The sequence below is a fragment of the Kogia breviceps genome, chromosome 19 (assembly GCF_026419965.1).
Source record: "Kogia breviceps isolate mKogBre1 chromosome 19, mKogBre1 haplotype 1, whole genome shotgun sequence".
Taxonomy (NCBI): domain Eukaryota; kingdom Metazoa; phylum Chordata; class Mammalia; order Artiodactyla; family Physeteridae; genus Kogia; species Kogia breviceps.
The window spans coordinates 20,494,220-20,520,923 of record NC_081328.1 but is presented as its reverse complement, the minus strand read 5'-3'; the positions used below and the strand labels follow the sequence as shown (position 1 = coordinate 20,520,923).

Below are 26,704 nucleotides of genomic sequence, written 5' to 3'. Positions count from 1 at the left end.
TCTCTCAGCAATGTAATATAATTTATTTTTATTTTTATTTTTTGGCTGCATTGGGTCTTAGTTGCAGTGCACGGCCTTTTTGCTTCATTGCAGTGTGCAGGCTTCTCTCTAGTTGTGGCGCGTGGGCTCTGTAGTTGCGGTACCCAGGCTTAGTTGCCCCATGGCATGTGGGATCTTAGTTCCCCGACCAGGGATTGAACTGGCATCTGCTGCATTGCAAGACGCATTCTTAACCACTGGACCACCAGGGAAGTCCCAGTAATATAATTTTTAATGTACAAGTCTTACACTTTTTTTGTTGAATTTACTCCTAAGCATTTTATTATTTTCAATGCCATAGTGAATAAAATTATTTTAATTTAATTTTTTGCTTGTTCATTGCTAGCTAGTATACAGAAATACAACTAATTTTTGTATATGGATCTTATAGCCTGTGACCTTGCTAATCTCATTTTAAAATCCTTAACAACTTTATTGAGATATAATTCACATACCATATATTTCAGCCATTTAAAGTATATAACTCAATGGTTATTATATTCACATGGTTGTGAACCATCATCACAATCAATTTTAGAACATTTTCATTACCCCCAAAAGAAACCCTGTACTCAGTAGCAGACACTCTCTATTTCCCCCAAACCCCTCCCCAGTCCTAGGCAATGACTAATCTACTTTCTGTCTTTATAGATGTGCCTATTCTAGATATTTCATATAAATGGAATGATATCATATGTGGCTTCTTTCAGTTAGCATAATGTTTTCAATGTTGTAGCATGTATCCATACTTCATTTCTCTTTATGGCCAAATAATTTTCCACTGTATGGCCATACCACATTTTGTTTATCCATTTATCAGTTTATGGATACTGGGTTGTTTCCACTTTGTAGTTATTATGAATAATGTTGCTGTGGACATTCATGTACAAGTTTTTATGTGAACATATGCTTTCATTTCTTATGGGTATATAACTAGGAATGGAATTGTTGGAACATATGGTAAATATTTAGTTTTATAAGAAATTTCCAAATTATTTTCCAGACTGGTTGTATCATTTACATTCCCACCAACTACATACAAGTTTTCCAATTACTCCACACTCTTGCAAACATTTGGTGTTGTCACTAGTTTTTATTTTAGGCACTCTGACAGCTGTATAGTAATACTTACTGTCTTAATTTGCAATTCCCTAATAGCTAGTGATTTTAAACATCTCTTCACATCTTTATTTGCCACCTGTATATCCTCTTAGGTGACATTTGCTTCTTTTCAATTTCTCTCTCCTTACTGAGAATATTATTTATTGATTCATTGTTGTCATACTTCTAAAAAATTCTTTAAACATGCTTTCTTTTGGTTCTTTGAATACATTTATGATACCTAATTTGAAGACTCTGTCTGCTAATCCAGCATCTAGACACTCAGAGACAGTCTACATTGACTTGTTTCCTAAATATGGGCCAACTTTCCTATTTCTTTTCACGTCTCATGATTTTTTTTGTTGAAAACTTAACATATTAAATAATTTATTGTAGCAACTCTGGGTTCTGATTTCTTTTACCCATGAAGATTGTTGTTGTTACTAATGTTTGCTTGTTTGTTTTTCTTTCTTGGCTTAATAATTTGCCTGGGCTAAATCTATGAAATCTCTCTCCCCCAAAGTGTACAATCACTGATGCCTCAGCTCAATTTCTTCTTATCATGTGCTTTTACGTTTCAACCTCCTTTCTAAGGGGTTACCTCTATGTCTGCAAAACTTAAGTGTCAGCCAGTGATTAGGCAGGGGTTATACCCAAACACCTGAGGCCAGTAAGGCTTCTGTACTCCATTCATGTGTCTGTGTGTAAGGCAGAGTAGCACATTCAAAGTTCAGGACATTATCAAGTATGTCCTGGCTTTAACTTTCTGCTGAGCCTTGTCATGTCCACTCTGTGCCCGCACACAGGCCCACCCAGCAATATGCTCACCCAAACCACAAACACACCTCAGGCTAGTAGAGCAGTTGGCCCACCTCTCTCATCCCCTGCCAGACGGTCACTTCTACTGACGATGCCACTGGGGAGCATGGTTATCCTCCACTACCCAAAAGGAGTATGCTCCTTTCAACTGCGCATCACAAACTCCAACCCTTACGGCAAACCCACAGTGGCAAAACCCCCATGCCAACCAAGCTGAGGGAAGGGAGTGGGGAAAGTCCTGACAAGAACACCACAGACTCCTACTGTTCTTATTGAATTTCAGCAGTTTTTCAAATATAAACTTCTCTCAGACTGTTGTATGCCTTATACTTGATTTTAAGGCTGAAATGGTTTTGTCAAGCTTTGTAGTTGCTTTTTGGGATTAAGGATTTGTTCATCTCACTAAGTTATAGCTGGAAATCCTGCCTGTTTTATCTACTTTTTGAGATGTAACTTCATACAATAAAGTGCAAAGTCTTAATTATACACTCAATTAATTTTACATATGCACATAACCAACCACTCCATTAAGATACCGATTATTTCCACAGTCTCAGAAGGCTCCAGTGTGCTTCCTTTCCAGTCAATATCTTCCCCAATGTAAACACTATTCTGAACTCTATCACCATCAGTCAGTTTTGCCTGTTTTTGAACTTCACATGTATAGTGCCATACTGTATGTATTTGATCAATATTATGTCCATGAAATTCATCCATGTTGTGGCATAGCAGTAGTTTGTTCATTTTCATTGCATGTAGTATTCCATTGTGTGACTACTGCATGATTTACTTATTCTATTGGTGGACATTCTGTTTTTTATGAATTTTGACTATACTTGAACTTTGTTTTTGGTGGACAAATGCACTCATTTCTTTCGGGTAAATAGCAAGGAAAGGACTTGCTTGTTGATAGAGTATATGTATGTTTACAGCTGTAAAAGACACTGCCCAAATACTTTTCTAAAGTGGTTGTGCCTACTTTTATTCCCATTAGCTATGTATGAGACTTCCATGTGTCGCACACCCTTGCTAACACTTGACGTTGTCAGTCTTTTAATTTTGGCTTTTTTGGTTGGGATGGCAATTAATTCATTGTGATTTTTAATTTGCAAATCCCTGATGATCAACGATATTAAACAGCTTAGTTTCATAAGCTTATTTGCCATCCAGGTATCTTCTTTTGTGAAGTTCAAGTCTTTTCCTTATATTTCTACTGGGTTTGAAATGTCTTCAAAAGACATTAAAATATCTTTTTCTCATTGATTTATAGGATTCTGACAGTGAGATTAATATTCCTGTTTCAGCAACTGAGAACAATTAGGAAAAAAACATCAAGGATACAGAAAAACAACACAATTGAAAAACTCAACTTAACTGACATGTATAGAATTTTATAACCAACAGCTACAAAATACACATTCTTTGCAAGTGTTTATAAAACTTTACTAGGGAATTCCCTGGCAGTCCAGTGGTTAGGACTCAGCATTTTCACTGCTGAGGGCTCAGGTTTGATCCCTGGTCAGGTAACTAAGATACTGCAAGCCACACGGCGCAGCCAAAAAAAAAAATCCAAAAAACAAAAACAAAACAAACAATAAAAACTTTACCAAAGTAGACCATATGCTACGCCATAGAGTATAAACAAATTTCAAAAATTTGAAATTACATAGAGTATATCCTCTGAATACAATGGATTAAACTAAAAATCAATGACAAAGATAAGAATATGAGTACAGATACAAAAGTAAGCTTGAAATTAAGTGTTGGGAGGAAGAATTTCTGGCCTGATAGTTTCTATTTTCTCCATGAAATATGAGGCAAAGTTATGAACTGAAAGTTTGTCTAGAAGAGGCAGGGACTAGCAGAAAGGGAGACTGCTGGTTTAAGGACAATGGAAAAGAATGAAACTGTTGTTGTGGAAAAAAATGGAAGGCCAAATTTCCAGAAGAGAACTACAAAATAGGAGAAAGAAAAAGAAGAATTTCACAGCACGGCCAGCACTTGAGAAGGACCTTAAAACGTGAGGACCCCAAAGTATGAAAGGAATTTCAACAGTCAGGAGAAGGGCATTCCAATAAGAAAACCTGAGAGAGCCTGCGGGAGGAGAAAGAAAGAGGGGTGGGGGGAGTAGTGGGAGGGGGAGGGGGAGGAGAGGGGTGGGAGAGGGAGCAAGTGAGCAGATCCTATTATGCCCTTAAGTAACTATTGTATTTTCTTCCTTGCCATCAACTTCTTAACAGGTGAACTGTTGAAATTCCTGTTCTTTCACCATTTGTTCACTACTTTATCTCTTGCCATCTACTTAAAGCTGTTCACCTCAGGCTTCTCCTACTCCTAACTCCAGTGCTTTTTCTCCATTCACCACTTCATGTCACATCTTCTACCTTAAAATCATCTTTCCTCTGGTTTTCTTGGTTCTCCTTCTACCTCACCGATCATTTCCTGTCTCCTTTTTCCCCCTCCTTCCATCTGAAGGTAGACATTTCCTTAAGATACATTCCCCTTCTACCTATATCCTCTTCCTCACAGTGATCAAATCTACTTGCACAACTTTAATTTCAATGCAACAAACATTTATTAAGCATATACTATATGCCAGGCATTGCTCTAAACTCTGAAAAAGTGGTTCTTAGCTCAGGTTTCAGATCAGACTCACCTGGAGAGTAGCAGAAGGACCAGAGACTGTAATTTAATCAGTGTGAGGCAGGGCTCAGGAATCCATATTTCTTTAAAGCTCTGCAGATGATTCTGTTGTACAGCCAAACCTAAATACTGTTTTCCATCTTTTTTTAAAAAAAATAAATTTATTTATTTATTTATTTTTGGCTGCATTGGGTCTTCGTTGCTGTGCGCAGGCTTTCTCTAGTTGCAGCAAGCAGGGGCTACTCTTCATTGTGGTGCACGGGCTTCTCATTGTGTTGGCTTCTCTTGTTGTGGAGCATGAGCTCCAGGTGCACGGGCTTCAGTAGTTGTGGTTCTCAGGCTCAGTAGTTGTGGCACACGGGCTTAGTTGCTCCACGGCATGTGGGATCTTTCCGGAACCAGGGCTCAAACCCATGTCCCCTGCATTGGCAGGTGGATTCTTAACCACTGTGCCAGCAGGGAAGTCCCCATGTTTTCCATCTTATATATGTCTTAGTGTTTGGGGAACCACTGACTGAAACCGCCCACTGTGGCCAGGCAAGAAAGTAGCTGCTTGCAACAGGAGGTCCAGGTAAGGAACACAGAACTAACAAGCTACCAACAACTGGAAGAATTTGGGAAAGGTCAAAAGGAGAGAGGAGACTCCAGTCCGTATGTCCTACCAACCTCCCAGAATCCTTCTCGCTGGAATCCATCTTGGCTGAGTGATGCCCACTCCACCAGGAAGGACCCTGAGTCAGAGTGATTGGCCAGAGACAACTGGAAACTAACCCAATTACCATAAAACCCGAGACTGCAAGCCACGTGGCAGAGCAGATCTCCTGGGTTCCCTTACCCTACTGTTCTCCGCCTGGGCACCCCTTCCCAATAAAGTCTCTTGCTTTGTCAGCACATGTGTCTCCTCGGACAATTCACTTCTGAGAGTTAAATAAGAGCCCACTCTCGGGCCCTGGCAGGGGTCCTTCTTCCTGCACCATTAGTATGACATACAAGATCCTTTACCATCTGACCTTTATCTCACCAGCCTCTTCTTCCACTGCTCTAACTACCCTGTCCCCCTTACCTTCCAGTGATACTCCATGTCTTACAACTGCCTGAACATACTGGATTGTTTCCACAGTCTGGTACCTTTACACATGTTGTCAACCTCACCATCTCTACCCTTCCTACTACACACACACTTATCTCTGTTAGCTTGTCTTGTCAGTTTTCTGTTCCTCTTCAAAACGAGTTCAAACATCTCTGAGATATTAGTGGGCCCCTTACAGATCTCATTAAGCCCATCATAATGATTACAGCTGTTGTGAGTATTAGAAATAACATTAGAGGACTTCCCTGGTGGCGCAGTGGTTAAGAATCCACCTGCCAATTCAGGGGAATGGGTTCAACCCCTGGTCCGGGAAGATCCCACATGCTGCAGAGCAACTAAGCCCGTGCACCACAACTACTGAGCTTGTGCTCTAGAGCCCGCGAGCCACAACTACTGAAGCCCGCGTGCCTAGAGACCGTGCTCCACAACAAGAGAAGCCACCACAATAAGAAGCCTACACACTGCAATGAAAAGTAGCCCCCGCTCACAGCAGCTAGAGAAAGCCCTCATGCAGCAATGAATACCCAACACAGACGAAAATAAATAAATAAATTTTTAAAATAATTTTTAAAGAAAGAACATGAGGACCCTGGCACAGTGTTTGGCTAGACACTAAAATATCCTATGGATAATGGGGACCCACTGAATAGTGCTATGAGATGATCAGTTTACCTTAGAGAGGTGACAATGGCCATGTGGTGCTTATACTGTAGGGGGAAAGAGACTGGAGAAGTGCTAAAATACTACTGCCATAATCCAGATAAGAAATAAGAGCAATAGCAATGGCAGTAACAATGGAAAGAAGAGGACGAATTCAATAATTATTGGGGGATAGCATCAACAAGAATATGTAGGGCTTCCCTGGTGGCGCAGAGGTTAAAAATCCTCCTGCCAATGCAGGGGACATGGGTTTGAGCCCTGGTCCAAGAAGATCCCACATGCCGCAGAGGAACTAAGCCCAAGCACCACAACTGCTAAGCCTGTGCTCTAGAGCCTGTGAGCCACAACTACTGAGCCCACATGCCACAACCACTGAAGCCTGCGTGCCTAGAGCCTGTGCTCCACAACAAGAGAAGCCACTGCAAATGAGAAGCCCGCAGACCGCAATGAAGAGGAGCCCGTGCTCACCACAACTAGAGAAAGCCCACGCACAGCAACAAAGACCCAATGCAGCCAAGAATGAATGAATAAATAAATAAATAAAAACGAAAAACAAGCCTATTCAAGCACCTAAGAGGGAAGGATCAGAAAAGAGAATTGGGAGATTACGTTCATAAAACACAGGGAGTAGTTTCAACAGTGAGAGAAAAGCCAACACTGTTGACTGGGGCCATTAGCAGGTCACCAGTGAGTTTTCTAAGAGTAGCTACAAGAAATGGGAAATGCAGAAACCCAACTGCACTAGATTAAGAAGTGAATGGGACTACCAGTTGAAAGTGTGAGCATTTGTTTATTACTGTTCCCTACCAAAATCACAAAAATGACAATAAAATAGTAAAAGAGGTATAAAGATACAAGGACAAAGAGAATGGAAGAGGAGACCCCCAACAGATTATAGATGTCAAAAAATTTTTTGGAAAATAGAAAGTAGATCGTCAAGGAGTAATAAACTGCCTCAGAAACCAAAGAGCCCATAGTAGGGAAAGCCACTTAGAAACAAGCATAACTCTACATTAGCACTCTGAAAAAGTCATGTTTATGAAAGATTTTTAAGGACATGAGAAAATATTGTTATGTGGGGGGAAAAAGCAGGAAACAGAGCTGTGTATTCATTGCAATATCACCTATGTATACACTTTTTAATGAAATTCATCCTTAAGGGGTAAAAAACACTGAAAGGAAACATATCAAATATTAACAGCAGTTATTGCTGGATGATCATATCCTGGATTGTTTTTTATTTCTTTCTTTATACTTTCTGGATTTCCAAATTTTCTCTAATAAGTGTACATCTCATAATTTTTAAAAATTTAAGTAGTAAAAGCAAACTTTACTTTCAAATACATATTAACAGGAAAAACAGAGGGGGAAAATGTATGCATTACACTAGAAGTACTAAAAGGAATAAACACTTTCAAGCAGCTGTCCTGAACATTAGAACATTTGTAATTTCATGCCTACAATTAGCTACGTTTGTAGAATAAACTCTGGAGACTATAATTCGCACACAGAGACAGCTCCTGTTTTCTGAATGGAAAGAAGGAATGAGTGGGAGATAGAGACAGGAAACTATAGCCCTCAGCAAAAAGGTACTACGTTTCAGATCTCATAATGACCTTCTCTGTCTACTCCACTTCTGAGGTACCATGGCAACTGGGAACCTCAGAATATCAAGGAAGGAGTATTGAGAGTAAAGAGAGCTGCTGGGGGAAGGAGGGAAGCTCAGGGAAGCTAAATGGGAAATCCTAAGAAAGCCAAACATAAGAGCACTCTCACAGGCCCATCTGCAAGCAAAGCCATAATATAAACTCAAAACTAGAGCCAGTTTCCTTATTCCCCATGTTACAGATCGAGAGAGATGAGCCAAAAGATACGAAGGGAAATGAAGTTTCCTGCCCTCTCAATAATGGTTATTCTCAGCATATAAATTATAACGTTGCAGTAAATGTTTGCTGTAATTAAAAGCCTTTCAGACCTAAATTCCCAAAAGCCCTAATATGAAAATTTACCTCACAAATGGACTCCTCCATAAAAAATAATATATTATACCAGTATGGCACATTTTACTTTTCCAAAGGCTTTTGCAGCTATTTATTTTCACCTCCATCACTAGATTTAAATGAAATCACTTCAGACTTAGGAGTTTAAAAGTGAGAGACTAAAAAATAAAGAGAATTCTTATTTCTTTCCAGGTCAAACACAAATATATACAGCTAAAACTAGAAAGCTCTTGTTCTTCATAACTTTTGGTCAAATCATACTATATTTTATAATGGTCACTTTCATTATGATTGTAAAATCCACTAAAATATCATCATTAGTGCAACACCAAATTGTTGTGCTATACATGCTATAACAATAAAAAGTGTGGAATGGTAAATTATCCTTTATTTTTCCTTCCATTTATCTCTATACCACCAATCTATCACTAGTAGCCATATACTCTCATGATTTGCTACCTTCCTTTTCAACGAGTCACTGTCACCAAAAAAAAACAGGGTAACAATAGATTAAGAAATTTAAGGGATATAATATACAACGTATGGTCCTGGATTTGATACCAGTTTGGATGAACCAGGATTTTAGAGTCAATTGGAGAAACTTGAATATGGTGTACATATTAGATGAGATGAAAATTTATTGAAATATAAAAGTGGAAATTTTTGACAAAAAAGAGACTGTAAAACAATGTATACAGGATGATCTCATTTCAGTAGCAAGAAATGCATATGCACCTATGCACAGAAAAGGATCCAGAAGATTATACAATAGGGTATTAGCAGGAGTTATCTCTGGGTGGTGGATATACAAGGCTTTATGTTTGCTTTCTAGTATTTTGTTTTCAATTTTCCTTATTGCTTCTTTAATAAAGCATTATGTAAAAATATATTTTCAGGGACTTCCCTGGCAGTCCAGTGGTTAAGACTTTGCCTTCCAATGCAGGGGGTGCAGGTTCAATCCCTGGTCCAGGAGCTAAGAGCCCACATGCCTCATGGCCAAAAAACCAAAACAGAAAACAGAAGCAATATTGTAACAAATTCAATAAAGACTTTAAAAGAAAAAAGGTCCACATCAAAAAAAAATTCTAAAAAATATATATATATTTTTTTCTAACTTCTGTCCCTTTTAAATAAGGCTGACATTTAATTAGAGAAAAATTGCTCAAAGAGAACACAACCTATCTATTACACCCAGGGTTCTTGTTTTAGTGTAGTGGCTGACAGTATGCGCTCTGACTGGGTAATTCCACATCCATAAATTCCCCATCCATAAATTGTGGGTAATAAGAGTATATTACTTACTTCATGGGTTTGCTGCAGTGGAGATTAAGTGTGACACTCCACATAAAGCACATCAGAGAGTTTGGCATATAGTAAAGCACTTGATAATGTTACCAATCATTACTATTATTTTTCTAATTAGTCACTGAGAAAACAGGACTGCTAATTCATACAGACAAGGTAAAAAATAGGATAGGATGTAGCAAGAATAGGTCAGCTCTCTCTCTTACTATTCTTGTTCCCTATAACTTCCCTCTTGACCCAGTCAATGGGAATGGAAGCTGAGAGCCACCCCCAGATTCTCTCAGATTCTAACTAAGGTTAGAATCACCTTATTTCTTATGGATGAAGCTCGGTACAGCTCTGTATGAAATTTTTAATATGACCATGAAGTACGGTATCTAAGAGCTGATCCCAAATTCGGTATATTACCTGTCTGCATTCCATGACTGGCATCACTGGAGAAACTTTAAAGATTATTTCTAATTAGAAAATAGCATCAAAACTCTCTAGTTAGTTTCTTCTGAAGAGTCAAACACGTTATAGACAATCTCATATGTGAACTCTAAATTTTCTAAGATATTGGTAAAGTACTTTTCTTTCTAGACCATAAAGGAGATAGGAACATAACTCACCTTCAAGGAGCCCTTCCTGAGTGAACTGAATGACTCTCCTTCCACAGCAGCAACTACTGTCTTAAACCCCAGCTACAGGACATCTTAGGCTTGAGATATATATATATATATATATATATATATATATATATACATATACATATACATATACATATACATATATATATACATATATACACACACACATGCACACACACACAACAGCATTTACAGATTGTTCTCAAATAAAGTCATTAACCAAACATGCTTGCTAAGCATAAAATGCTGGCCCTTTGATATTTTGAGTATACATTTTTAAGAAGCTTAAGAGAAAATTGAGATGGAGTTTCAAATACATGAATTATAGTACAGAAAAGATTTAAAGAAATCACAGTACCTTAAGAGGTAAAAGATCCAACTGTGAGGCTAACCTGTCTCCAACTGGACTTCAACCAGGAAATCAGCATACTAGTTGACAAAACTGATTACTATCTTTGTTTGTTTGATAGTGTGATAGTGTGGGGTAATCTGGATTTGCACAGCATTGTAAGTATGCAGAACAATCTGACCTCAAGTGGCATCCCACAAGGAGCAGAGAAAATGTCAATATCCATACAACTAGATGGCTCTATTATATGCCATCAAATCATAAATTCGGTATCAAAATTGAGATGCCTACATTCAGTCTTTAATGGTTTTTCTCCTCAAATGTTCAATTAAATATTAATAATGAACTTCGCCCTCCAACCTTGGCAGCTTCAGCTCGACCCCGAGCAGCGCAGCGAGCTGCCTCAGCTCCCTACCCCCAGGATACCACCAGATCACCTTTTCCCAAGGTCTACCGACAGAACTTCCTGAGGCCAATGTGTATTCCTCCAACATGTGCTGACCTTGGCAAAGCTGCCAGAGGTATTTTCAACAAACGATTTGGTTTTGGGCTGGTGAAACTAGATGTGAAAACAAAGTCATGCAGTGGGGTGGAATTCTCAACATCTGGTTAATCTAACACAGGCACTGGTAAAGTTACTGGGACCTTGGAGACCAAATATAAATGGTGTGAGTATGGTCTGACTTTCACAGAAAAGTGGAACACTGATAACACTCTGGGAACAGAAATCGCTATTGAAGACCAGATTTGTCAAGGTTTGAAACTGACATCCGATACCACCTTTTCACCAAACACGGGAAAGAAAAGCGGTAAAATCAAGTCTTCTTACAAGAGGGAGTGTATAAACCTTGGTTGTGATGTTGGCTTTGATTTTTCTGGACCTGCAATCCACGGTTCAGCGGTCTTTGGTTATGAGGGCTGGCTTGCTGGGCACCAGATGACCTTTGACAGTGTCAAATCAAAGCTGACAAGGAATAATTTTGCAGTGGGCTACAGGACTGGGGACTTCCAGCTACACACTAACATCAATGATGGGGCAGAATTTGGAGGGTCAGTTTATCAGAAAGTATGTGAAGATCTTGACACTTCAGTAAACCCTGCTTGGAACCAACTGCACTAGTTTGGGCATTGCAGCTAAATATCAGTTGGATCCCACTGCTTCCATTTCTGCAAAAGTCAACAACTCTAATTTAATTGGAGTGTGGGTTACACTCAGACTCTGAGGCCTGGTGTGAAGCTTACACTGTCTGCTCTGGTAGATGGGAAGAGCATTAATGCTCTTCCCATTAATGCAAGGCCACAAGCTTGGGCTTGCCCTGGAGTTGGAGGCTTAATCCAGCTGAACGAAACCCCTGGGAATGGATATCAGAAGATTTGGCCTTATATATTTCCAGTGTGACCAGCCGGCTTTCCCTGCCCCCCAGAAGGTGATCAAAACAAAGGATGACCTAAATAGAGCTGTATTTTAAATATTTAGAGAGTTACTTGTTAGCTGGTTTCTAGTTGAATTGGTTATCTATCTAGTTACCAATGCTGCAGTTGTGCAGTCACTTATACATTATTTAAATGTATTTAACTGTTAAATGCACTACCCACCAATAATGAAATAGATCTTTATGAAAACTGAAAAAAATAATAATAATAGTAAGGTTCAGAAACGTATCAACCTAGCTGATATACAGGTCACAACCTTAGCTGATCTTCTCTAAAAATAAAAAGCCAAAGCACAGTCATCTACAATAATGCCTATATATTCCCACCAAGCTACAACTACTTTCTTAGGGTATTATTTTCAAATGTCTGGGTCATAAATCTTACCCTGGCACTCTAGAAAACATGTGATGCAAGTCATCTCCAACTCTGGAAAAGTCTATTTTCTTTTTCTGCCTATTCATCCATCACACCCACTAGACTTCTCATTTAGCACCTAAAACAAAGCCCTAACTTGACAGAGGGGCCCACTCTCATCCTATACTATGGCAATTACTTCACTTGGTTTTAGATGACCTCCAGTTAGCATCTTTTGAGAATGTACCTGCCTCTTTAATCTGTATCACCTGTGAAGGATTAAGACTATTCATTCTAGGAGCTAATCCTAAACTCAGCCAGTCTCTATTTAACTTGGGTTCAAAGGGTGAAAAGGAGTATCTGAATCAATATCATCATTTTCACAGATGAGGGATATGAGTCCAAAGAGGTAACATGAATTGTCTGTGGTCACCTACTTAACTGGTGGCAAATGTCAGAACAGTCCTTTCTAATATATAAAATGAATTTGGAACAATTTAAATTACCCCCCAAGGACACCATATCCATAAGTGACTTAAGAAATGAATCAATGGGGACTTCCCTGGTGGTGCAGTGGTTAAGAATCCACCTGCCAATGCAGGGGACACGGGTTTGATCCCAGATCTGGGAAGATCCCACATGCCGCAGAGCAACAAAGCCCATGCACCACAACTACTGAGCCTACACTCTAGAGCCTGCGAGCCACAACTACTGAGCCCACGTGCCGCAACTACTGAAGCTCGCACACTCTAGGGCTGCGTGCCGCAACTACTGAGCCCGTGTGCTGCAACCACTGAAGCCCGGGGGCCTCGAGCCCATGCTCCAGAGCAAAAGAAGCCACCACAATGAGAAGCCCACGCCACAACTAGAGAAAGCCCGTGCGCAGCAACGAAGACCCAATTCAGCCAAAAAAAAAAAAAAAGTGATGGAAGTTTAAAAAAAAAAAGAAATGAATCAATGGAGAACCTTTGTTCTATTTTGGAACATTAGCTATCTGAGAAGCAAGTAGAAACTGGCACTGTCTCCTTCCCAGGCTGCTGATCACACTTCAATCCGTGGCTCCTACACAAGCTACAGGCATGAGTTTTGCAACAGAAGGGCATGCAAAGATATTCTCAAGTGCTTATACCACTGACCCCATAGACTCTGCAATAAGAGCCATCAACTTTGGGAATGATTTGGCAACTATAAACTGCCTTGTAATATCATCAGCTGAATTTCTTATAATGGTATTTATCTCACCATTGCCAAACTCACAATTTCCTAATCCAATGAATGGATACTCTGCTTCACTTGGCCTCAAATTCGACAAATTTCTCAAGTGCTGTGTGGCTTTAAGGATTTAGATTTCACCCAGTCTTTCTCAACAGGGGCACCATGACATTGTGAGAACAATTCTCCGTTGTGTGTGATTATCCAGTACACTGCAGAAGGTTTAGAATCTTTGGTCCTCGGCCTTCTCAATGCAAGTAATCCCACCAGTCACAACCCCCACTCATTTACAAATGACCTCAGGGAGACCGCCCCCAGTATTAGCCTTCAGGCCAACCATTAAGTGAACTATTAAGTAAGAAAAAATGTTTACATGAAGATAAAAACCTGACCTCTTTTACCTGCTACTAAATACTGACTTCTATTCCTCTTTTTAGCCCAGAGATTAGATATAATACTTTATTCACTAACTCCTAAAAACCAACTTTGTCTGCACTAGTTATATAATTAAAACACTTGTATGGTCAGGGAAATAGGGGAGAAAAGTTACTTCAATGGAATCCGGGCATCTAACTTTGAATTCCAGTCTTCTAGCTATTTACCTTTAGGCAAGTTATTTTCCCTCTTTAGACCTCAGTTTTCTCATTTATTTAAATAAAAGGCATTAGGCTAAATTATCTCGCTGGTTCATTGCAGTTCTAGGAAAAGTAAAACATAATTAACTTGCTTAACTCTTTTCTTTCGACCTCCACATAGCCAAACAGGGGTGACCACTGACACTCTCTACTTCATGTTTCAGAAGCAAGGACCCCAAATCCCCAGGGATAACCATAAGGCAGGACAGTCGCATTCAGCCAGACCCAGTACAGGATTTTACTACAGAATCTATATTTTGAGTGTATAAAAAGGAGCTGAATTATTTTACGATCCATTAATTATAGAAGCACCAAGATAATAACAGCAGCAATAGTCACCCTAATTTATGTTTATCTAGGCTAACCGATAATCTCAACCCTGGCTGTATATTAGAATCACTCAAATAGCTTTAAACGCCCCAGCGCCAAGCCAGGCCAATATCACCTGAATCAGAATTTCTGGGGATGGGACTCATTTCTTAAGGTCCCCTAAGCGATTCTGATGTACAGTAAAAACCAAGAACCACTAATTCAGACTTTTCAATCCAAGAAATGCAAAGCAAATGACCAAAAGTTCACACACTGGTTGTACAATCAAACATCAATAAATAAGAATAATCTAGTGTTACTATTTACTGACATTCTCAATTACATGTAGAGAATCATGTTTCTAGAGAAAAAGGAGAGCTCTACAACAACCCCTTGTTCCTCAATAAAGACTGGCCCTGCCAGAATTAGAATATAACTTTCTGACATGATAAAGCAGTTCAAAGAAAGATTACTACAAATTTGCCCACCCCTGCAAAAGTCCTATCAATCATCAGTTATAACAGTGTTAGTCAAAGTAGTACGGAGACTGAAATTCCTCACTCTTACTTGCTAGGTCTCACTAAAAGACCTAGCATGTGGAAGGAACTGGAGAAAGTTTAGAGGAATATTTAGGAAAATAAAGTTTCAAAACCTGCACTCCAGGCAAAATACATCATTTCCCACTTACTCATCAAAAAGTCCAATGATACTGAAAACGGTGAAAAAATCTTGACTCAAATTATTCTTGCTCTTTTCAGAACAAGGTCAGTGAAACCAACAGGACAGATTAAATAAGTAAAACATTAAACTTCTCTGACTTACCTTATGTGTAAGGCCAAGCCATCCTGTAGGCTAGAGATCCCCAAGTCAGAGAGAGTATCTGAGCAGACAGAGGCTGGTGACAGAGAGCCCTCCTTCTCCTCCAGTAGGTCCAGCTTCACCAGGTTGCTAATCTCATCCTCTGAGTTATCTTCAGACACGGAACCAATTATGAATCGGGAGTGCTGGTTGAGCTCCACAGGTTTGGCCAAGGAAGAAGGTTCATCCATTATTCCTTCAAAATGATCTCTCAGAGCTATGGAGAAGATGAAGGGTAAGTGAGAAAAGCAGGTTATGGATAATAACCTGTATCTGAGGAAAGTCACAGGTTAGACCTAGTATACCACATCTGGCACTTGGAAGCAAGGCAGAGTTTGAGAACTACTTTTTCAACGTTTTTGTTTTCTAAAAGAAAAGAAAATCCAGATCATGGGAACTATGCCTAAAAAATTAAAATCAGTTCCCTTTTCCGCAAAGAACGTTCTCTCTAAAAACTATAAGCCATTCCCAATATCTATCAATTTGGTGAAGTCCAAGAGATAATAATGATCAGTGGAGCAATCTCTGTAGTAGGTGAAAGCTGCTGGTTATGATACTGCGATTTCAGTTGTTAGTATTGGGGAGAACGCAGGGTAAGGGTTTGGGGAGAGCGGTGGTCGTTTGAAACTTGGTGTTTACATAACTATCATCTGGTTCCAAACACTATACTATGAGAGGCTATGAATTTTACATAAGTGTATATACATATAAATATACACACATGAAGTACATTTACATATGTACATACATATATAAGGCAAACTAAATGCGTGTATACATATACTACACATACACACACAGCTTGCTTTAAAACAAACTCCAGATGAGTATTTTTTAATGAAAAAAAATCTTTACTTGTCCCCATGAGTTTTTTCTTAAATCACATCTGTTAAAAATTCACCCCAGGGATTTTGCTGGTGGCACAGCAAAAGACTCCATGTTCCCAATGCAGGGAAAATGGGTTCGATCCCTGGTCAGGGAACTAGATCCCACACACATGCCGCAACTAAGAGTTTGCATGCCACAACTAAGGAGCACACTACTGCAACTAAGGAGCTGGTGAACCACAACTAAGGAGCCCATGGGCCACAACTAAGACCTGGCATAAACAAATTAATTAATTAATTAATTAATTAATTTTTTAAAAACTTAAAAAAAAATTCACCCCAAAATGTCTGTTTTGGACTCTTATGTGCTGATTGCTGACATTGATAGGGAGAAAGTGAATCTACTATCAAATTTTAAATCTGTAATTAAAATTATGGAGGTGTTATCTCAAGTACAAGTTTTCTAGATACGGGGCCTTACTAGTCAGGATTAGATGTTGCCAACCTCTAGCAAACTAATTAACAAAGAGCAAAACATAGTTCAAAGCTCACAACAACAATAAAAAGCCAAACTAAATGAAACAATATTTATTCTGTCATTTCAAAAATGCTATTTAAAAGTCAAAACTACACATCAAATTAGTATTAAACAGCTTGCAGCCTGACCAATGATTTTAATTCAGAGTAACGATTCCCAGTCCTGATATTGAGGTGCCCTCAGAGAAGGTTATAAATAAATAATAAACTTATTATTAATAATTGTATATGCTGTAAACCAGTTCGATGTATAAAAGTAAACAGTAGTGTTCTCTGACATTAGATAATAAAACATCAAGATTTTAATATATTTAACAATCATCACTAAATATGTTAAAAAAGACACATGCACCATTATTTCGGTGTAATTTATGAATCAGAGCTTATTCGTTTACAAAAACACAACAGAATCTGTAAACCCTAGAGCAGTGGTTCGCAAAGTGTGGTTGCCCGACCACAGCAGCAGCCACAGCAACCGCATCACCTGGGCTCTACTGCAGACTAGCGAACTGTACTGGAACCTACAGGTTGGGGCACAGTAATCTATATTTTAACAAGTCCTGAAATTTGAGAACCACTGTGCTAGAAGAATGAAACAGTAATAACAAATTGCCAGGAATGCTAAAAATACCTATAGACATTTCCTAAAAGCCAGTTGGAGATTCCTTAGGCTAACTTTCATTTTTAAAATCAGAATCAAATATAAAAGTATCATGTGAAAGGAAAAAACTGATGTCTAAATTCATCATACAGGGGACTTCCCTGGCGGTCCACTGGTTAAGTCTCCATGCTTCCACTGTGGTGAGAGGCAGCGGTTTGATCCCTGGTGGGGCAACTAAGATTCCGCATGCCGCACAGTGTTGCCAAAAAAATAAATTAAATTAAATAAATAAATTCACTATACATTTCTCCCTTGGAATATTACATTTCTTTAAAAAAATTTTTTAACATCTCCAAATTTTATAAAGAGGCTCATTTCCAGAACCTTCAAAAAAACACAAATCATTAAAAAGAGAAAAAAAGGACGGAAGGAAAAAAGGGAGAGAAGGAGGTAGGGAGGGAAAAGTTCTAACAAATTTACCACTCTGAAGAACACCAAAAAGTACAGCAGTGAAAAGGCTACTTCTTTCTCATTTTAGAGCAGTGAATAATCAAACTTAAAAATAATAGATTAAAAAAAAAATTTCCAAATTTCATCTCAACTAACAGAAAATAATAACTGCCTTCTTCACAAGAGAAATAAGGCACTCAGGGACAGATTCTAGTTTATAGTCTAAGCAAAATTAGATAACTACACAAAAAAATAGAACTCACTGAGAAAGGAGCAATTCTCCTTTCTTCCACAGGAAAAGAAAAAGGATTAACGAATAAATGAAAGGTTCCATAAGGTCAACTTCAAATTTTTCTTTCCTAGCCAAGAAGAACATGAAGGAACCTATAGGTTCCAGAGACTGAAAGCAGCAAAGTGTCAACAGCTAAAGAGGCTGTCCACCAACCGGCAGCTCCACTGAGTGGTATTCCCAGGCACAAGCCTACAAACCACAGAAAAGAGAGGTCGTGTATGGAAAATCACTGAGTAGCTGTCCAGACACTCTAGAAGCTACTCCACAGCCCGTCCCATTTCCACTGATTCCAGGCCTGAATTGAAGAGAAAAGGTGGTGGATTACTACCACTGTCAGTCTCAACCACTTCAGGTAACCCACCTCCCACCTCCAGTCTGCCTATATTTTTTTTGCGGAAGGCAACTTTTAACATGAAAGCCTACAGTTTTATATTTTAGCACATGAACATAAAATTTTTATCACACTGTAAACATGAAGAAGCATTATTTGTAACTGACCTCTTAAAATTCTTATTGTCTGAGCAGATATCCACCTCCAAAAAGAACTAAAGAGAGAAAGAGAGAGATTTGAAATATCTTTTTTTAAGAAACCCAAATTTTATCAATTCCTGTTTTGCTCATCACAGTACAAAACTAGTCAAAGTATCATTTCTGTGGTCAAATACACTATTTAACTTGAAGTATAAAATTCAGTTGTTTAACTATTGGTTTAAATCTGTAAATCAAAAGCATTACACATTCAAAGACTTCACTATTCATGAAAAATATTAAACAATAATCCAAGCTTACCATTTCACAAGGTGCCTTTTCCAATTGTATACTTTGATGGACACATTCCGACCCTATGATTTCCAATATTTCATCAAAAAGTAGGCAGTGGGGAGAAGAGAACCACTAGATTCTCAACAACTCAGTCAGGCTCTAATTATGCTTCCAAATGTTTATACCCACTCACAAAGGTTGGGAGCCAAGGAGAGGACAGGTTTCTCATTATTAAGTCCCTAAACTCTAAGGAACCAAGGAATCTCTAGCTACTTCCCAAATCCTGGTTTTCCTTCTATGTCCAACAATTATAATGTATTCAGGGTAGAATTTCTCTACTTTGACAACGTATAACAATTACCTGTGGAGCTTTTTAAAAACACATGAATGGATAAAGAAGATGTGGTGATACATACAATGGAATACTATTCAGCCATTAAAAACAGAATGAAATTTCACCATTTGCAACAACATGGATGGATTTGGAAGGTATTATGCTTAGTGAAATAAGTCAGACAGAGAAAGACAAATACTGTATGCTATCACTTATATGCAGAATCTAAAAAATACAACAAACTAGTGAATATAACAAAAAAGAAGCAGACTCACAGATAGCAAGAAGAAACTACTACTTACCAGTGGGGAGAGGGAAAGGGGAAGGGCAATAATGGGGTAGGGGATTAAGAGGTACAAACTGTTATGTATCAAGTAAGCTACAAGGATATATTGTACAACACAAGAAATATAGCCAATACATATACTTTTTAACTTATTTTTTGGCTGCGTTGGGTCTTCGTTGCTGTGTGCGGGCTTTCTCTAGTTGTGGCGAGTGGGGTCTACTCTTTGTTGTGGTGTGTGGGCTTCTCATTGTGGTGGCTTCTCTTTGTTGCAGAGCAAAGGCTCTAGGCACACGGGCTGCAGTAGTTGTGGCTTGCAGGCTCTAGAACGCAGGCTCAGTAGTTGTGGCACACAGGCTTAGCTGCTCCGCGGCATGTGGGATCTTCCCGGACCAGGGCTCAAACCCATGTCCCCTATATTGGCAGGCAGATTCTTAACCACTGCGCCACCAAGAAAGTCCCTAGCCAATATTTTACAGTAACTATAAATGGAGTATAACCTTTAAAAATTGTAAATTACTATACTGTACATCTGTAACATACAATACTGTACATCAACTATACTTCAATTAAAAAAATTATTTTAAAAAAATGTCTAAACTCCATTCCAGATCTTCTGAATCAGAATCCCTGCTTGAGGGCTTCCCTGGTGGCGCAGTGGTTAAGAATCTGCCTGCCAATGCAGGTGACACAGGTTTGAGCCCTGGTCCGGGAAGCTCCCACATGCCATGGAGCAAATAAGCCCGTGTGCCACAACTACTGAGCCTTGCGCTCTAGAGCCCACAAGTCACAAGTACTGAGCCCGCACGCCTAGAGCCTGTGCTCCACAACAAGAGAAGCCACCCCAATGAGAAGTCTGCGCACCGCAACAAAGAGTAGCCCCCGCTCACTGCAACTAGAAAAAGCCCGTGCACAGCCAAAAAAAAAAAAGAATCCCTGCTGGAGACCCAGATATTTGAATATTAAGTTCCACAATTCATTGAACCTCTAAGAGAGGACCCCAAATGACAAGCAACAGGACTGGGAACAGTGCAGGTATGCCAACTGGCAAATTAGGATGTTCTCAACTGTGTAGTCTGAGCTAATACTATTCCCTACAGTTGTGGTAGAGAAGGGAGTGAGAAGAGGAAGGGAAGAGTATATAGTTTGGATGGGATGTAACAAAAGGTGCCAGGGGAGCTGGAGTCAAAACCTAGGGCCAAGATCACACTCTGACTGTGCCATGTTACTGGCAGTGCAAACTTGAACAAGTTACTTACCATCTCTGAGTCACCTCATCTGTAAAAATAAAAAGAGGTCATATGTACCTCATGGGACTGCTGTGAGGTCTGAGAGTATAGGAAAGGGTTTTACAAGCACTAAACCAGTGTTTTTCAAACTGTGGGTTACCAATAATCAGAATACTAAGAAATAAAGTTAGTGGGTTACAACTAACATTTTAAAAATTAAATATTCAATAGAATAGAAAATGTTAAGAGTTCACCATACTTCATAAGGATAAATACTGTTTTGTAAAATTCTGTATCAGTTATATATATATGTCATGACATTAATGTCATCTTATTATGAGTTGTGTCCAAAAAGTTAAGTATTTCAAAAAAATTTTTATTGGAGTATACAATTTACAATGATTTACAATGTTGTGCTAGTTTCAGGTGTATAGCAAAGTGAATCAGTTATACATATACCAAAAAGTTGTCGTGTGTGTGTGTGTATTTGGGGTTTTTTTGGTTGCTCCATGCAGCATGTGGGATCTTAGTTCCCCAACCAGAGATTGAACCCATGTCCCCCTGCATTGGGAGCTCGGAGTCTTAACCACTGGACTGCCAGGGAGGTCCCAAAATGTTAAGTCTTAAAGCCACAATTAACCCTCACTCTTCTGCCCCCTCCACTTTATGCCCTCAAGCAAGCACAGTGAGTTAAGTACCTAAACCAAAGGCTCTTAAATTTTCTTAGGTCAAGACACTACTAGAAATCTAATAAAAGCTATGGACCCTTTCCTGACAAAAATGTACGCTCACAAAAATTTTGCTTGCATACAAGTTTGGTATCCCTAAAGCCTTGCCATGAATTAGGCTAAGACTTTTCCTCTAAGTGGACAAATAATGGAATTGACCCCTGGGGAAGGCTCATATAGCTGCTGTCTTATCACCTCCAAAAGAAGGCCTTTCCACAGATCCAGTTGTAGGATATTCTGCTTAGCCAAATAAACATTTCCTTCATTATACCAAATGTTGCCAATGTCAAATTTTCTTTTATTTAAAAATACATATAATTGACCCTTGAACAACAGCAGAGGTTAGGGGTGCTGACCCTCCACACAGTCAAAAAGCCATGTATAACTTAGAGTGGGCACTCCGTATACGCAGTTCCTTCAAATCCAAGATTCAGCATCCACAGATGTGACCAACCTTGGTTCTTGTAGTAATCGCAGTATTTACTACTGAAAAAAATATCCACATGTAAGTGGACTCATGCAGTTCAAACCCCTGTTATTCAAAGATCAACTGTATATGTTCTCGAACTTTTATTTGGGGACTCTTGAAAATATCTGCAGAAGGCTTTCCATGTTCCTGAAAAATGAGGTAAAGCTAATTATAGATAATGCACTTATTTATTTAGATATTTCTCTAAATAAAATAGAACAGATTTTACCAAACTTAGTAAACATGTTCTCCTTGAACTCAAATGACATGGTATTTTCCAAGCAATTATAATTAAAGAGGCAGCAATTAGTCTTCATAGCCACTGATAACAGTATCCAACCTAACACAACATATCCTTGCTCTTTAAGCCACAGTAACTTCATTGAAATTTATTCAAAAAGAATCACTGACTTTTCCTCTTCATTTTTGTCATTTTATCGATGAACTCTTAAATGGATTTTGGTATTAATTCAGTATCCATAAGAGAATTATACAGTTTTTTTAAGCCATATTTGATTTTCCTGCAAGTTTTGAATTTTAAAATGACAAGGACTTGTGTTCCAACTTGTGAGATAAATGATGTATATTCAAAGATAAATAAGATTTAGTCCCTGGCTAAGTGGCTGTGGACACTTAAATAAACAATTACAGTAGTATAATAATTGCTAGGGGGCTTCCCTGGTGGCACAGTGGTTGAGAATCTGCCTGCTAATGCAGGGGACACGAGTTCGAGCCCTGTTCTGGGAGGATCCTACATGCCGCGGAGCAACTAAGCCCGTGGGCCACAACTACTGAGCCTGCGCGTCTGGAGCCTATGCTCCGCAACAAGAGAGGCCGCGATAGTGAGAGGCCCGCGCAACGCGATGAAGAGTGGCCCTCGCTTGCCACAACTAGAGAAAGCCCTCGCACAGAAACGAAGACCCAAAACAGCAAAAATGAATAGATAAATTAATTAAAACTCCTAAAAAAAATAATAATAATTGCTAGGTGTAGAAACATAAAAGAAGGGTACATTATCCAAACTTGGAGGTAGTAATGGTGAGGACAAAGATCAAAGAAGACTGCTTGGAGTGGGAAGGCATTAGCAATGAAGAACTAGGGAGAAAAGCAAGGAGGGAGAGGAAGGAACATTCCATGTAGAAGAAACCACTGAATAAAGACCTAGATGGGGACTTCACTGGTGGTGCAGTGGGTAAGATTCTGCACTCCCAATGCAGGGGGCCCAGGTTCTATCCCTGGTCAGGGAACTAGATCCTGCATGCATGCCGCAACTAAGAAGCCTGCATGCCACAGCTAAGAAGTCCACATGCTGCAACTAAATGATCCCACATGCTGCAACTAAATATCCCACATGCCACAATGAAGATCCTGCCTGCCACAACTAAGGCCCAGTGCAGCCTAAATAAATAAATAAATAAATAATTTTTTTTTTTTTAAAAAGACCTAGATGGTAGAGGGAATTCCCCAGTGGTCCAGTGGTTAGAACTCCACGCTTCTGCTGCCGGAGCCTGGATTCAATATTCAAACCCTGCTCAGGGAACTACATGGGGTGGCAAAAAGAAAAAAATAGAAAAAAAAAAAAGCAACATATTTCTTTAGGGTATAATAGTCAGAGAAAATAACATGGTGTACTTATCTGTCCTATTCCTCATTTCTCAGTCCAGGGATATAGAATATTTATCAAGGAGGAAGCTGGTACAAACTTCTCACCTTTCAAGAAATCTTTAATGAAGTCTTGTCAAACTTTTGGATAAGGATGGTAGGTTGAACACATATCCACTTTTGCTCCTGCCTGAAATCCCACTAAAACAACAGTCAAGGAATTTTTTAAAAGCCATAAGCCATAAAAAGACACTCCTTCCCACCTCCCCCCAAAAAAGTCAGGGGAGACAATAGCAAGATAATTTTCTTAGAAGGCAGATGGAAGAGTGATAAATGACTACACAAACTGAAGAAAACTAAATCATGAACCATCTGTGGTAAACTTAGAATCAATAAAATTTACATCATAGAATCTCCAAAATGTCCAGAAGTGGAAGTGAAAGATGGAACTATAAAGAGGACTGGCTGAAATTCCATTTCAGAAGCTTCAGATCCTTAGATTTTCTTCCCAGCTGTAAAGCCAGGTGCCTGCTGCTCTACCATCTTGGTAAGAGACTGAAGATTTATACTCTAGAGAGGGTTAAATGGAGGGCTTCTAGGCTGAGGGATGCCAGCAACAGTAAAGAGGAGGGCACCATATTGAAAATGGAGAGATTAAGTAAACATATTGAGTAAGACCTCCCAGCCTTCTTTCCCTAATTTTCACCCTCCAGGAGGGAAACTGAAGGATCCTTCTTTGCAGAATCTAACCAGACCAACGAAAAACAGCCTCAAGTAGAACATTAGAGATCCCAAATTAAGATTCCCAATCATATCACCCACAATGAAATTAATAGTCAACAAGCCTCATTTATATTTTCATAATCTTGAATCAGTTTTTCAATCCTCTCTCTTAAATTGTAGCAGTCAATTAAGGATTACTAGATGTCTGAGAAAAACCTCCAACATGAAAGAATTTTTAAAAAGTAATGACTACCTGTAGAAAAAAAATGCAACTTGAAGAGATTATGCAAAAAAAAAAAAATTTTAATTAGGGGGAGGAGAGGGGAGGAGGGCAACCTGACTTCTGTGGTATTTTCCCCCAAACACATAACCCTAGTATAATCATGAGAAAACATCAGACAAATTTGTATTAAAGGACATTCTACAAAATACTTGAACAGTCCTCTTCAAAACTGTCAAGGTCATTAAAAAAAAAAGACTAAGAAACTATCACAGATCAGGGGAGACTAAGGAGACATCACCACTAAATGCAATGCAGTTTCTTATATTAGATTCTGGAACAACAACAACAACAAAAACACATCAGTTTAAAAAGAACTGGGGAAACCTGAGTAAAGTCTATATAATTAATAGTACTGAACCAATGTTAACTTCTTGGTATTGACAGAAGTACTGCAATTATATAAGATATTAAAATTAAGGGAAGCCTGGTGAAGGGTATGCAGGAAACTTATGTATTCTTAATGTACTCTCTTTGCAACTTTCCTGTAAGTCTAAAGTCACTTCAAAATTCAAAAAAAATTAAAAATTTTAATTTTAAAAGACTATCATTATCCTGAGAGAACTAACAGAAGATATTACTTACATGAAACACAATGGGATATTTTAAAAGAAACATTTAAAGAAAAGAAAGAGTTCTCAAAAGTTAAAAATACAATCACAGCAAAGAAAACACTCAAAACAGAGAAGATAAAGTTAAGAAAAATCTTTCATAAATCAGAATAAAAAGACAAAAGGATGGAAATAGCCTCATCCACCAGCAGAAGCAAGAACTACAATCCTGCAGCCTCTGGAACGAAAACCACATTCACGGAAAGACAGACAAAATGAAAAGGCAGAGGACTATGTACCAGATGAAGGAACAAGATAAAACCCCAGAAAAACAACTAAATGAAGTAGAGATAGGCAACCTTCCAGAAAAAGAATTCAGAATAATGAAAGTGAAGATGATCCAGAACCTCGGAAAAAGAATGTAGGCAAAGATCAAGAAGATGCAAGAAATGTTTAACAAAGACCTAGAAGATTTAAAGAACAAACACCTAGAAGGATTAAAAAACAAACAAAGAGATAAACAATACAATAATTGAAATGAAAAATACACTAGAAGGAATCAATAGCAGCATAACTGAGGCAGAAGAATGGATAAGTGATCTGGAAGACAGAATGGTGGAATTACCTGCCACAGAACAGAATGAAGAAAAAAAAAATGAAAAGAAATGAAGACAGGGCTTCCCTGGTGGCGCAGTGGTTGTGAGTCCACCTGCCGATGCAGGGGACACGGGTTCATGCCCCAGTCCGGGAAGATCCCACATGCCACGGAGTGGCTAGGCCCGTGAGCCATGGCCGCTGAGCCTGCGTGTCCGGAGCCTATGCTCCACAACAGGAAAGGCCACAACAGTGAGAGGCCCACGTACCGCAAAAAAAAAAAAAAAAAAAAAGAAATGAAGACAGCCTAAGAGACCTCTGGGACAACTTTAAACGCAACAACATTCGCATTATAGGGGTCCCAGAAGGAGAAGAGAGAGAGAAAGGACCTGAGAAAATATTTGAAGAGATTATAGTCAAAAACTTCCCTAACGCGGGAAAGGAAACAGCCACCAAAGTCCAGGAAGTGCAGAGAGTCCCAGGCAGGATAAACCAAAGGAGAAACACACCGAGACACATAGTAATCAAACTAACAAAAATTAAACACAAAGAAAAATTATTAAAAGCAACAAGGGAAAAAGGGCAAATAACATACAAGGGAACTCCCATACGGTTAACAGCTGATTTCTCAGCAGAAACTCTACAAGCCAGAAGGGAGTGGCAAGACATATTTAAAGTGATGAAAGGGAAGAACAAGATGAAGGAAGTACCAGATGAAGGAACAAGATAAAACCCCAGAAAAACAAGCAAAAAAAAAATCTGTACAACCAAGATTACTCTACCCAGCAAGGATCTCATTCAGATTTGATGGAGAAATCAAAACCTTTACAGACAAGCAAAAGCTAAGAGAATTCAGCACCACCAAACCAGCTCTACAACAAATGCTAAAGGAACTTCTCTAAGTGGGAAACACAAGAGAAGAAAAGGACCTACAAAAAGAAACCCAAAAGAAGAAAATGGTCATAGGAACATATGCATCAATAATTACCTTAAATATGAATGGAT

At 38.9% G+C, this 26,704-nt stretch overlaps 1 protein-coding gene and 1 pseudogene across 6 annotated transcripts in view; one reads left to right on the top strand and one right to left on the bottom strand.

The window, feature by feature from the left end:
• The window catches only part of ACACA (acetyl-CoA carboxylase alpha), a 375,954-nt gene that overhangs the window by 291,358 nt on the left and 57,892 nt on the right, over positions 1 to 26,704 (bottom strand). For 3 of the 6 annotated variants that reach the window (XM_067020790.1, XM_067020786.1, XM_067020787.1), the window contains exons 2-4: positions 20,783 to 20,801; positions 18,643 to 18,689; positions 15,402 to 15,654 (exon numbers count right to left, since the gene is read on the bottom strand). In XM_067020790.1, coding sequence (XP_066876891.1) covers positions 15,402 to 15,654; positions 18,643 to 18,689; positions 20,783 to 20,801 — 319 coding nt within the window. The remainder of the gene's footprint in view (positions 1 to 15,401; positions 15,655 to 18,642; positions 18,690 to 20,782; positions 20,802 to 26,704) is intronic. The other 3 variants (XM_067020788.1, XM_067020791.1, XM_067020789.1) reach the window with 1 other exon arrangement.
• On the top strand, positions 11,111 to 12,009 carry LOC131746899 (voltage-dependent anion-selective channel protein 2 pseudogene; annotated as a pseudogene).